This window comes from Staurois parvus, unplaced genomic scaffold (genome assembly GCF_062004578.1).
Source record: "Staurois parvus isolate SC_StPar_1 unplaced genomic scaffold, SC_StPar_1.0 ptg000163l, whole genome shotgun sequence".
Lineage (NCBI taxonomy): Eukaryota > Metazoa > Chordata > Amphibia > Anura > Ranidae > Staurois > Staurois parvus.
This window is the reverse complement of record NW_028317959.1, coordinates 342,731-357,334: the sequence shown is the minus strand read 5'-3', so window position 1 is coordinate 357,334 and position 14,604 is coordinate 342,731. Positions and strand designations below refer to the sequence as shown.

At 46.0% G+C, this 14,604-nt stretch overlaps 1 protein-coding gene across 1 annotated transcript in view; it reads left to right on the top strand.

The window, feature by feature from the left end:
* LOC149462976 (phospholipase A2 inhibitor and Ly6/PLAUR domain-containing protein-like) overlaps positions 1 to 11,703 on the top strand; it is a 28,798-nt gene extending 17,095 nt beyond the window's left edge. Inside the window, exons 4-5 of the mRNA XM_089676042.1 lie at positions 5,096 to 5,239; positions 10,156 to 11,703. Of these exons, the coding sequence (XP_089532168.1) occupies positions 5,096 to 5,239; positions 10,156 to 10,349 (338 nt within the window). The 3' untranslated portion in view covers positions 10,350 to 11,703. The remainder of the gene's footprint in view (positions 1 to 5,095; positions 5,240 to 10,155) is intronic.
* The last annotated feature ends 2,901 nt before the right edge of the window (positions 11,704 to 14,604 follow it).

Below are 14,604 nucleotides of genomic sequence, written 5' to 3'. Positions count from 1 at the left end.
GCAGGCAGATTACGGGCCTCACATAGCTGCTGCCAGACATGTAATCTGCCATGGGCCCCCGTACCGACTCCTCATGCTGTGACGTTGCAACAAGGTGGAATTCAACCCTACATATGTTAGACCGCCTTTACGAACAGCTAAAGGCCATCACAGATTTCCTGATGTTAAAAGCGGATAAAGGTACTCCCTGTGTAACTTAGATGTCAGCCATTGGCAGCTCATGTGTGACACCTGCGCTTGCTCAGGCCCTTTGAGGAGGCCACGCTATTCGTGAGTCGGCAGGACTATGGGATGAATGAGGTCAAATCGGCCATGGGCCCCCGTACCGCCTGTTCACGCTGATGCTGGTCCCACAGTGTGACCTGGGTCCCTGTACGGCCTTCCATTGCTTCCACTCTGCCATGTGCCACTTTGAAATCTCCTCACACTCCTGCGGTTGTCCATTTTGTCATAGGTTGCTGGCAGATTACAGGCCTTCCATAGGTGCCACCAAGCCCCATATCGGCCATGGGCCCCCGTACCGCCTGGTCACGCTGCTGCTGGGCCCATAGTGTGACCTGGGTCCCTGTACCGCCTCCCATTGCTCCCACTCTGCCATGTGCCACTTTCAGGTCTCCTCACACACTGCTGGTGTGTTACATTTTTTGACATAGGGTGCAGGCAGATTACGGGCCTCACATAGCTGCTGCCAGGCCCCTAATCTGCCATGGGCCCCTATATACCGCCTCCTCATGCTGCTGCCAAGTCCAGAGTCTGTCATGGGTCCCTGTATGGCCTCCCATTGCTGCTGTCTCCATCGCCACACTCTGCTGCCATGTGCCACTTTCAGGTCTCTTCACACTGCTGGTGTGTTAAATTTTTTGACATAGGGTGCAGGCAGATTACGGGCCTCACATAGCTCCTGCCAGGCCCCTAATCTGCCATGGGCCCCTATATACCGCCTCCTCATGCTGCTGCCAAGTCTAGAGTCTGTCATGGGTCCCTGTACGGCCTCCCATTGCTGCTGTCTCCATCGCCACACTCTGCTGCCATGTGCCACTTTCAGGTCTCCTCACACTGCTGGTGTGTAGAATTTTTTGACATAGGGTGCTGGCAGATTATGGGCCTCCTATAGCTGCTGCCAGGCCCCTAATCTGCCATAGGCCCCTATATACCGCCTCCTCATGCTGCTGCCAGGTCCAGAGTCTCTCATGGGTCCCTGTACGGCCTCCCATTGCTGCTGTCTCCATCGCCACACTCTGCCATGTGCCACTTTCAGGTCTCCTCACACACTGCTGGTGTGTTACATTTTTTGACATAGGGTGCAGGCAGATTACGGGCCTCACATAGCTGCTGCCAGGCCCCTAATCTGCCATGGGCCCCTATATACCGCCTCCTCATGCTGCTGCCAAGTCCAGAGTCTCTCATGGGTCCCTGTACGGCCTCCCATTGCTGCTGTCTCCATCGCCACACTCTGCTGCCATGTGCCACTTTCAGGTCTCTTCACACTGCTGGTGTGTTAAATTTTTTGACATAGGGTGCAGGCAGATTACGGGCCTCACATAGCTGCTGCCAGGCCCCTAATCTGCCATGGGCCCCTATATACCGCCTCCTCATGCTGCTGCCAAGTCCAGAGTCTGTCATGGGTCCCTGTATGGCCTCCCATTGCTGCTGTCTCCATCGCCACACTCTGCTGCCATGTGCCACTTTCAGGTCTCTTCACACTGCTGGTGTGTTAAATTTTTTGACATAGGGTGCAGGCAGATTACGGGCCTCACATAGCTGCTGCCAGGCCCCTAATCTGCCATGGGCCCCTATATACCGCCTCCTCATGCTGCTGCCAAGTCCAGAGTCTCTCATGGGTCCCTGTACGGCCTCCCATTGCTGCTGTCTCCATCGCCACACTCTGCTGCCATGTGCCACTTTCAGGTCTCTTCACACTGCTGGTGTGTTAAATTTTTTGACATAGGGTGCAGGCAGATTACGGGCCTCACATAGCTGCTGCCAGGCCCCTAATCTGCCATGGGCCCCTATATACCGCCTCCTCATGCTGCTGCCAAGTCCAGAGTCTGTCATGGGTCCCTGTATGGCCTCCCATTGCTGCTGTCTCCATCGCCACACTCTGCTGCCATGTGCCACTTTCAGGTCTCTTCACACTGCTGGTGTGTTAAATTTTTTGACATAGGGTGCAGGCAGATTACGGGCCTCACATAGCTCCTGCCAGGCCCCTAATCTGCCATGGGCCCCTATATACCGCCTCCTCATGCTGCTGCCAAGTCTAGAGTCTGTCATGGGTCCCTGTACGGCCTCCCATTGCTGCTGTCTCCATCGCCACACTCTGCTGCCATGTGCCACTTTCAGGTCTCCTCACACTGCTGGTGTGTAGAATTTTTTGACATAGGGTGCTGGCAGATTATGGGCCTCCTATAGCTGCTGCCAGGCCCCTAATCTGCCATAGGCCCCTATATACCGCCTCCTCATGCTGCTGCCAGGTCCAGAGTCTCTCATGGGTCCCTGTACGGCCTCCCATTGCTGCTGTCTCCATCGCCACACTCTGCCATGTGCCACTTTCAGGTCTCCTCACACACTGCTGGTGTGTAGAATTTTTTGACATAGGGTGCTGGCAGATTATGGGCCTCCTATAGCTGCTGCCAGGCCCCTAATCTGCCATAGGCCCCTATATACCGCTTCCTCATGCTGCTGCCAGGTCCAGAGTCTCTCATGGGTCCCTGTACGGCCTCCCATTGCTGCTGTCTCCATCGCCACACTCTGCCATGTGCCACTTTCAGGTCTCCTCACACACTGCTGGTGTGTTACATTTTTTGACATAGGGTGCAGGCAGATTACGGGCCTCACATAGCTGCTGCCAGGCCCCTAATCTGCCATGGGCCCCTATATACCGCCTCCTCATGCTGCTGCCAAGTCCAGAGTCTGTCATGGGTCCCTGTATGGCCTCCCATTGCTGCTGTCTCCATCGCCACACTCTGCTGCCATGTGCCACTTTCAGGTCTCTTCACACTGCTGGTGTGTTAAATTTTTTGACATAGGGTGCAGGCAGATTACGGGCCTCACATAGCTGCTGCCAGGCCCCTAATCTGCCATGGGCCCCTATATACCGCCTCCTCATGCTGCTGCCAAGTCTAGAGTCTGTCATGGGTCCCTGTACGGCCTCCCATTGCTGCTGTCTCCATCGCCACACTCTGCTGCCATGTGCCACTTTCAGGTCTCCTCACACTGCTGGTGTGTAGAATTTTTTGACATAGGGTGCTGGCAGATTATGGGCCTCCTATAGCTGCTGCCAGGCCCCTAATCTGCCATAGGCCCCTATATACCGCCTCCTCATGCTGCTGCCAGGTCCAGAGTCTCTCATGGGTCCCTGTACGGCCTCCCATTGCTGCTGTCTCCATCGCCACACTCTGCCATGTGCCACTTTCAGGTCTCCTCACACACTGCTGGTGTGTTACATTTTTTGACATAGGGTGCAGGCAGATTACGGGCCTCACATAGCTGCTGCCAGGCCCCTAATCTGCCATGGGCCCCTATATACCGCCTCCTCATGCTGCTGCCAAGTCCAGAGTCTCTCATGGGTCCCTGTACGGCCTCCCATTGCTGCTGTCTCCATCGCCACACTCTGCTGCCATGTGCCACTTTCAGGTCTCTTCACACTGCTGGTGTGTTAAATTTTTTGACATAGGGTGCAGGCAGATTACGGGCCTCACATAGCTGCTGCCAGACATGTAATCTGCCATGGGCCCCCGTACCGACTCCTCATGCTGTGACGTTGCAACAAGGTGGAATTCAACCCTACATATGTTAGACCGCCTTTACGAACAGCTAAAGGCCATCACAGATTTCCTGATGTTAAAAGCGGATAAAGGTACTCCCTGTGTAACTTAGATGTCAGCCATTGGCAGCTCATGTGTGACACCTGCGCTTGCTCAGGCCCTTTGAGGAGGCCACGCTATTCGTGAGTCGGCAGGACTATGGGATGAATGAGGTCAAATCGGCCATGGGCCCCCGTACCGCCTGTTCACGCTGATGCTGGTCCCACAGTGTGACCTGGGTCCCTGTACGGCCTTCCATTGCTTCCACTCTGCCATGTGCCACTTTGAAATCTCCTCACACTCCTGCGGTTGTCCATTTTGTCATAGGTTGCTGGCAGATTACAGGCCTTCCATAGGTGCCACCAAGCCCCATATCGGCCATGGGCCCCCGTACCGCCTGGTCACGCTGCTGCTGGGCCCATAGTGTGACCTGGGTCCCTGTACCGCCTCCCATTGCTCCCACTCTGCCATGTGCCACTTTCAGGTCTCCTCACGCTCCTGCTGGTTTCCATTTTGTCATAGGTTGCTGTATGGCCTCCCATTGCTGCTGCCTCCACCGCCACACTGTGGCTCCAAACACTGGTTTTGGCCCCGTGACTGGCCAAAGGAGTGAAGTGTGCAGTGATTCTAAGATCGACGGCACTCATCTGCATGTCATACTGACAGACAGTATTATTTCTCTTCCCCAGCAGACTCCAAGGGCATTTAAATTAAAGGTACAGTGTTCTGCACTAATATTAAGTCTCTCTGAAGCCTAGAAACACCCTTTTTTAAGTTAAATTCACAGCGAATTTATTCGACTCGAATCGAATATTGTCCACGAATTCGCCGAATCAGTCGAATCGAATTTTTCATTTCTTCGCTCATCTCTACTTAACAATTTGAGAAAAATGAATAATTGAAGGTCATTTCTACAAAGTAAAGATTTTGAAAAATATTATGACAAGGGGCAGACTGACAACTCATGGGGCCCCCGGGCAATAGGGATCATGGGGCCCCTGTGTCCTTGCCCAAACTCAAAAAAGCCTATGAAAAAGGTACCAGGGGCATCTGAGGGGGCCCCCTACTGACTCCGGGCCCTCGGGCAGTGCCCGAGTTTCCAAATGGTCAGTCCTCCCCTGTTTATGACCTACCTTTGTTCTACAGCTGCTGAGGCTATTTTGAAGTATTGAAGTCTTTTAAAATGAGTGGCTTTGGTTCTGCTATAATTCAACATGATCACTTCCATTATTGTAATAGTGATGAATGTTCTTTACATTTTCTATGGAAAATATAACTTTTTTTGTTATCAGTGCCCACAGGAAACCTCACCTTGAATGGCCTACTTTGTCCTTCCTATGTTGCCACAGAATTGGAACCTTGCAATTTTCAGAATTTCTCAGCATGCACAGGAGATCAACACCGCTGCGTTAGATATTCAACGACTACCATACTAGGTATGCAGTCTTTACTGTATCATAGGGCAGGGGGGTCTCCAAATGTTTTAACCCTTTCTCTGCCAGAGCCGTTTTTGCATTTTATGCGCACATGTTTAAAAAACTATTTTACGCCTGAAGATTCCACAAAACCCCAAAACATTATGTATTTTCTGAAATCAGACATCCTAGAGAATAATATTTTCTGAAATCAGACACCCTAGAGAATAAAATGAATTTTAGGGCAAACAAACGCAATAAATCACCAACATTTTTGGTAAAATATAAAAGATGAGGTTGAATCAATAAATAGATACCTAAAATGTATGTGTGCCCATGAAATGACAACAAAATTCAATACACTATATTTTCTATAGGCGATGCTTCAAAAGTCCATACAGGTAATCACTTTAGTGTTACAGAGGAGGTGCTAGAATTATTGCTATCGCTCCGGAGTGCGCGGCGATAAATAACGTGTGTCGCACATGTTTCCACGCGTAGGCACCCCCGGTGCATGTGTTTACATTTGTACATGCATATATGTGGGGGTGGGGGGGGGGCAATAAAAACATTTTTATTTTGCTTATATTTTTTTTTTCTTTATCACATAGGGGACACAATGTTCCCTATGATGATTTGCAGGTGACAGGTTCTCTTTAATAACACATGCAGGATCTAAAAGACCCTGCATGTCTTCTCCGTGCTCCACTGAATGTATTTCAATGCAGATCGCATTGCAATACATTCCTCCTTGGCTATTCTAATGACAGGGTGACCTGAAAGTGAATTCACACACATCACTTTCAGGGTCACAGTAAGAAGGGGAGGTGAGTGGACGTGTATCCGCTCTCCTCCCTCCCCTCCACCCGTCTGCACCCGCCGTGTTGGCCCGGGCCTGCAGAGGGGCAAGCGGAGACTGGAATACAGGAGTCTGCTTGTCAGTTTTATACACAATCCCGGTGGTTGCAGCCACCAGATTGTGTGTGTAGCACTACCCCCTCAAGTCCCAGCACACTTTCTGTTCTAGGGTAACAATGCTGCTCCTCCAGAGATGCAGCACAGACAGTAAATGTTGACACTCTAAGATAGACATGTGCACACTGAAAATGTTTGTTTCATTTTTTTTCGGATGCATTCATTCATTGAAGAATTTAGTTTCATCATATTCGTTTATCGAACCAATTTGTTTTCAGAATTCGAATCGTATCATTGGCATTCGTTTCGTATATTCGTTGATCCGGGTGGATTTGAAAATTTTGCAGTTTTTTTTCGAAGGATTGCTATACAGTGTATATTTCTATTTGGTTTAGATTTCCGGTGGGTTCATTATTAATATATCGAAAATATTCAATATTTTCAGTGGCATCAGAATAAATAATGCAAAATCTGGCAGCCCCCAAGTTTTCAAACATAAGAATTGCAATAGATTGTGGAATTGAACTGATTGACTCTGACAATTACAAATTCGATTTAAATCACAAATGTACTCAAATCTGATTTATTGAACTCATTTGAAAATTTAATTCATTTCCCCATGGTCCTGAACTACTATCACATCATGAGATGTCATCCAAATTAAGCAAGTATATTAGTTATTAATTTTGTTATAACTTTTTTTCTCGTATTTATTGACATTTGGTACTATGGTTTCCTTTTATGACACAGAGAATAGCTGTGATTCAGAGGATCGCAGCTATTCTCTGGTCATCAACAGTTTATAACACTCAGGAGAACATGTTCAGCCCTTCACTGGAGATCTGTGTTCTCCCTCCAGATTCTTCAGCCCAGAGCTGGAGAATTGGAGGGACCGCAAACTAAGCAGCGATAATTTACCTCTGCTTAGCAAACTGATCTTTTACTGTAATCTCGCGAGATTATAGTAAAATCAGCCGTTTTCCAGCGTTTGTAGACCGTTCTCCAGCGTTTGTAGACCGTTCTCCCTTAGTTTGGAGAACTGATCTACATATGCTTCATAAACAGCATTCACAGGAGAACTGTGTTCTCCGAGAATGCCGGAGAACTGAGCAGCGATCTATTACTGCTGGTTCATAAACGGACACCTATGTCCGTTTAGAGATTCATATACATCCAAATCTCCGAAAATCAAATTTCCGTCTGAAAATCAGTTAATTACGAACCAAAACGCACATTTCTATAAGACAGAAAATGTGCTAGGCAGAATCAGGAGGCTCCATCTAAGTGCAGCAAGTTGAGAACATTTATTCACGTATAAAAATGGAGACACAAGATAGATAATAAAAAGTGCTTGTCCTATGAAATTCATCCATTGTGGTCCAGAGTGCTGGCTGTGACCTGTGTCTAAGGCAGCACTGGTGACTCCCAGCATTTCCTGCAGTCACAGGTACACCAGGAAGGGGAAGGCCAACGTCACTTCCAGTCCAGTTCAGGCCACAACAGGGCCATCTTGGTGTAGATATACACTTGCTGCACTTAGATGGTGCCACCTCTTTCTCCTCATCTTCCCACAGAGTTTCTTCTAGCTCAATGCAAGCTGGCAGCCTCTAAGTCTAGCTAACTGCATATGGACTTATATATGGACTGACATTTGTACCATATAGGAATCCTTTTTTGTTTCTTCAACCAGGACTGCCGCACTTGCTTGGTCCCCAGCTAGTGGTAAATTATTGCAGCGGCCACTCCAGCCTCTCTTGAGTGTGCCAAAACATTTCATCCTTTGCTAGAATCACTAGGTGAAAATACACTGAAAAGTGCCTAAACAAACAAAACTAATGACACCCCCACCTCTAGGGACTGGTAAACTGCAATACATTATATTTTTGTTTTTGGGTGTTGACTTTAACCCCTTCCTGCCTGCCCAGACGTCCCTTTTAATAGTTCTGAATGATCAGGGGGTGGGGCAGATTGGTGATCATGTGACCACTGTCATTAGCTTTCACAGTGTTCACGTGATTGGAAGCCAGTTCTGCCGGCTACCAATCTTTTGTCCAGACCAAGAGCTGTCTTTAACATCTCAGTCTTTGTGCTAGGAGTACACATAAACATTGGCCGCCTTGCAACGCATATATGTGCGTGTGGGTGTTAAAGCCCACCTTTTTGATACTGCACATATATGTTACTGAGCTGTTAAGGGGTTAAGAAATGCAACAGCTGTCAGGAGCCATGATGCTCTAGTGGAAAGTTTCCAAATGGGCCCCCTCCATCCTCTCTGGTTTTTCTTGGCCCAGTGCAGGGGCCATTTCATTATATCTACTCCTTGTAAATAGTATTTTGTAAAAAACAGGTAGCAAGATAAGAAACCAGGTGAATTAGCAGAGTATATCCTTGAAAATCATCTGATATATAACATACCATTCACACTATGAACCATCATTTCTTTGATTCCTAAACTAGTGTTACCATCCCCACGAAGCGGAATTTACTGACAGGACACCCAAAATTTGCAAGCAGCACCAATTTTTTTACTGACAAAAAACATGAAATTTACTGACAGAGCCACACATTTTATTGACACTTCCAAAAAGTCCATACAATGGCCATTTTAAGTTCAAAACAGTGCACATATCAATATTTAAGCTACAGATATGCAGCCAATGCAATTAGCAATGTGTTTAAGTTATATAAAAAAGCCAAAAAACATATTTCTCCATTTATGTGAAGGTCAGGTTAACCTCCCTAGCGGTATTCCCGAGTGTAGCTCGGGGTAGAGTTTCAGTACCAAAAGCGGTAACCCCGAGCTACACTCGGGCTTACCATGCAGCGTTGCATAGGGAGTCCCTGCAGCACTTACCTTGTCCTTCGCTCCCGCGATGTGTCCCCTGCAGCGTCCCCGGCCATCTCCTCCGGCCAATGCCAGCATCCGGCTTCCGTGTTCCGGTCCCTGTGACATCGGGACATACGGGCGCCGGAACCGGCGTCAAATTTGGAATTTTTAAAAAATGATTATCACATAGTAAAATATTGCTGTTTCAAAACATTTCACATTTTGTCCCTACTGCTTTGTCCTGTCCCCTGACTGCATTTTGACTGTTCTTTCTGCCCGGAAACGTAGAAAAGTCCAAAAAGTGTCCCTTTACGTCAAAAGCGGTTTTAGACCAGCTAGAGAACAGCGATAGTAAATCAGAACCACTTGCAGAATTGAGTGATAATGATTTGTGGGGACATTCGTCATCAGACACTGAAAACGATTCTGCGACTTTGCGATGTGCGAACTTGGCGCTCTATTTCAAATTTCAGTGTTTTTGGTTTGATTATATTATTGAATTAAATGTATTATTATTATATTATTATTTTTTATGATTATTTATTAAATTATAATTTATGATTTTGTGTTTCACGTTTTATCATATCCGGAATGTTTACTAGACTCTTGTTCGGACAGATTTCATTGAGTTATTCCTAAATTACAGGCCTACAATTAAAAAAAATACATATTTCAATGCAAAAAAAATGGTACCGCACCAAAAATCTGAAATAATCATACCGCTAGGGAGGTTAATATAATGCAGCCAGCACAAAGTTTGCCATTATATCAGAGTCTTCAAGATTCCCCTTTACAATGCAAGGGGAACTGTGATGTAAAGGGGAATGCTGCAGATCATGATGTAAGGGGGGATGCTATAGAGTTTAGTGTAGAGGGGAACTCTGATGTAAGGGGGGGCTCTGATGACCAGAGACCACCCTATATCAGAGCCCCCTCTGTTCCCCTTTACCTCAGAGTTTCCAGTTACATCAGGGTCTGCAGAGTTCCCCTTTTCACTGTAAGGGGTAATCCGGCAGACTCTGATGTAGAGGAGAATGCTGGGAACTCTGATGTGGAGGAGACACTGGTGAGCACATAAGCACATACTTTTTAGAGACTGATCTACACACAGATATTCATGAGCATCAAAAAATGCTGAATCATCAATTTTCCATTCCCATAACCATAGTGGCTTTATTTCTATTTATTTTTTCAGGTTCTACAAAAAACACTCTTTTCTATGGTGGGTGTGCCTCAGAGAGTGTATGTGTCACAGACCAGAGTTATGTATCAGCAGATGACATCAGCTTGCAAACAAAGAGGACCTGTTACAATGGTGCCAGCAGACTTGCTTACGGCATGCCAGTCATACTCCTATTACTAGGAGCAATAATTGATTTATGCTTCTAATCATGATGAAAATCTTCAAGACGTTGTATGCTCCTGCCTGCTGAATTCCACTGATGAACAGTTTGTGGTTACTGAACAACTCCAATGGTTCAATGGTTGGAAATGAACAGTTGACAAAGGCAATGTTTATTCATTTTGGAAATGTAAAGAGGAGGCACAGAGAGACCTCTTTCCCTGTTGTTTTTGTACTAAAGAATATAAAAATGAGGTCTCCAAATAGGACCTTGTAAAATCAGGAGACAGTCTGAAACTAAGACATTGAATTTGTTTCAGCAAGATTTTGAAGTTTTGGAACACAAGTAAAAAATATTAAAATATCAGATGTGATGGTTTGATCCAATATAATATTTATCTATATATTGATTTAAGAAGAAGTGCTTTGAGTTTCCTAAACTGCTCTGAAATGTGAATATGTCCTCAATAACTGTAATTGGGATCCAGATGTGAGTTCGGAAGGACAAAGCAAAACACCAACAATCAGACTTTTTCCCCTAACACAGCCTTTCTCAACTTTACTAACATAGAGGAACCCTTTGACATAACTTTCCAGGTTTAGGGAACCCTTGCTAATAACTTCTGTATCAAAAGTTCACAGTAATTATTATGGTCCCATGATGCTCTTACATCTGTGTTCATTGGAAGGATTCCAACTTACAGCTAAAAAGATCACTGGTGTTATTGGATACTTATCTGAGAGGTAGAAGTTGCTCAGGGCTCAAGGAACCATTAGCAACCTCTGGAGGAACCCTAGAGTTCCATGAAACCCTGGCCGAGAAAAGCAGATCAAACACTTGACAACAATGCCTACGGTCATACAATCTATTGTATATACAACTGCGGAAAGCAGTTTTCCCCCAATTAGCAGTCAATCTGCATTTTCCTATCTGCAAACCCTTGAAGAAGGGTCTCAAGGCTCCTGAAGATGTTGGCCTTTGGCTCTGTGCTTTGGAAACAAAGTGAAAAGCACAAATACTTGATTGATTATGTTCCTTTGGCACCCACCCTTTCCTTGAACTGACTAATAGGGGGAGATTTACTAAAACTGGAGCACTCAGAATCTGGTTCTGTACATGGTGGCCAATCAGCTTCAGCTTGTTCAATGAAACTTTGACAATAAAACCCGGAAGCTGATTGGTTTCTATGCAGAGCTGCACCAGATTTTACACCATGCAATTTTAGTAAATGATCCCCATATTGTCATCTACACCTGTCCTGGTAGATTTTGGGGTTCCTAAACTACTATTCTTCGTCTATTTATAGTGTTTTTTGTCTCACTTGTGCTTTTTGTCATGCACATCAGCATTATTTATTTTATTACTAATTTTTATTATTAAAAAATAAACAATTACTTTAACTTGTCTAATCGTTTATTTCAAGTACACTGTAAATTGATCATTTTCTAAAGTACCTCTTAGGCCTCATGCACACAGGGCGATTGCCCAGCTTTCCTAAATGCCTTTCCTCCTGGCAGCAGCTTTTTGGGCAAAAAAAAAAAAACGATTGGTGTGTGTAAATACTTCTAAATGTGTTTAGTTGTGCCAGGCACTTGGGCATTAAATTTCATTGAACAGAATAATTTATTTTGCCAATGGAAATATATGAATGCTCATGTGCTTGATAAACCCAGCCTTAACCTCCCTGGCGGTATTCCCGAGTGTAGCTCGAGGTAAAGTTTCAGTACCACAAGCGGTAACCCCGAGCTACACTCAGGCTTACCATGCGGCACTGCTCCGTGATCCCTCGATCACTTACCTTGTCCTGCACTCCCTCCATGTCCCTCCTGCAGTGTCCCCGGCAATGTAATCCGGCCGATGCCGGCATCTGTCATCTGGGTTCCGTCCCCTGCGAGCGTCGGGACATACGGGGGACGGAGCGGCGGGAAATTTGAAAATGACAAAAAGTGACATTCACTAAAATCACATAATATAACATTACTGTATCAAACCATTTCACATACATTTTGTCCCGAGTGCTTTGTCCGGCGCCCTGCCTGCATTTTTACTGTTCTTTGTGCCTGGAAACTGAGAAACGTCCATGGCTTCCAAAAAGCGTCCCTTTAGGTCAAAAGCGGTTTTAGACCAGCTAGAGAACAGCGATAGTAAGTTAGAACCACTTGCAGAATTGAGTGATAATGATTTGTGGGGAAATTCGTCATCAGACACTGAAAATGATTTTGCGACTTTGCTCAGCGATGTGCGAAATTGACGCTGTTTCAAATTTCAGTGTTTTCGGTTTGATTACATTATTGAATTAAATGTATTATTATTATATTATTATTTTTTATGATTATTTATTAAATTATAATTTATGATTTCGTGTTTCAAGTTTTATCCTACCCGGGATGTTTACTAGACTCTTGTTCGGACAGATTTCAGTGAGTTATTCCTAAAAATTACAGGCCTACAATATAAAACGCCATAAAAATTTCCATGCAAAAAAATGGTACCGCTTTCAGCACCAAAAATCTGAAATAATCATACCGCCAGGGAGGTTAATGCATGTTTAGATGCATTTATACGCATTTAGGCACGTGAAGCATTTTCTGCTAAAATGCTGCTGCACCTGGACGTACTGGAAGTGTTTTTTTGCTGCCTCTAAACTCCTCTAAATGCCTATGTGTGCATCGACACATAGACTAACATGGAGACACTCCTAAAAGCAGCGATTTTAAATTATTTTAGTAAATGTAAACTGCTAAATACCTTTTCTCATCAGCAGTATATAGCAGTCTTGTGACTTCTATCAATGTCCAGCTGAGCACTCGTTACAGCTTGTAGGAGGTGTTTTCATTCTCCTCTGACTGTCTTATGAAGCTGCATGACCCCTGACCCTCTGTCTGGACAGTGCTGATTGGCCCTGTGCCGTTCACACGTACCCTCCCAAAAAACTGTCTAGCAATACACACCAAACTAAGCATGTGCAGAGTGTCCCTTAGGGCTCTGTACTATCAGCAGATGGATTGGGGACTGTGGAAAAAAGGGAGGATCAAACAGCCTTTTTAATAATGCAGAGGATTAACCCCTTAGGGTCCACAGTGAATATAACAAGCATGCTTTACTGCATATACAGACTGATTTTACTGTTGTGGATTTAAAGCCTTAAACCCTTCATGCCGATGGTATGCAAATTAGTGGCCCCACTGGACTGAGCTTTTTACGTGGGGCCACTAATTTGCGTACCTGTCTTTCTGCTGTGATCGCACCTCACGGTGGGGTCTCACTGAAAGCCCCGGGTCCCATTCTAACGATAGGGACCCAGAAAAATGGAAGTATCGCCTGATTCAGCGTAATTGGTTGAAAGCGTTTGCGATTTTGGCGAGTGTCATAGGAGAGAAGGCACTGGAGCATTGTTCAGTGCTTTTTTGCTACTTGAATTCCATTGATGAGGCTCATCGTGTCTACGGGGTACTGGCCTGGTTAAGTTACGATCAACAGTTCCAGTGTAAGGCGGTTCGTCTGTCCTTGGGTTGACATCACAAGGATATCAGTCACTGGATGAGGCTGATGACTTCAGTGCAGGCGGGTAATCAGTTTTTTCAGCCAGGGGCCGATGGGACCACTGCCTTGGGTCTGCCGGATGGACGAAAGAAGGGGCATTGTGGCAGTACAACGAGGAAACCTGCAAGTTTGGATCGACATTCCACTTCAAGCATGAGTGCTCCGGCTGCGGAGGCTCCCATTCCATCATGCGGTGTACCACAAAAGGAAGGTCTGGCGATGCTGCAGAAAAAAGGGAGGACCCCAGTGAGCATAGCAAGGATGCTTCCTTTTCTAAGTAGGTATCCAGACTATCGGGGGGCATTCCTGCTGAGGTAGGGATTTTCAGATGGGTTCAGGATCCCCTGTGGTCTTCGCTCACCACTCCCCCTGTGGATAATTTGCAATCAGCACTCACTCATCTCACCGTCACCGTGGTTTCAGTAAAACTGGCAAAGGAGATTTCACTGGGTCGTATGCCGGGGTCCCTTCTGCTCTCCACCATTGCCAGATTTGGTGGTTTCTCCTTTGGGAGTGGTTCCCAAAAAAGAGCCAAACAAATTCCGGCTTATTCATCATTTATCGTATCCCAGGGGTTTCTTATACATCGGTTGGCGCTGCGGTTTGTTGGGTTAGACGCTTTGGTCGGGGGGGGCCCTTTTGGTGAAGACAGACATTGAGTCCACCTTTCGCCTCTTGCCGGTGCACCCTGACAGTTTTTATTTGTTGGGTTGTAAGTGGCAGGATGGTTATTATGTTGATCGCTGCTTGCCCATGGG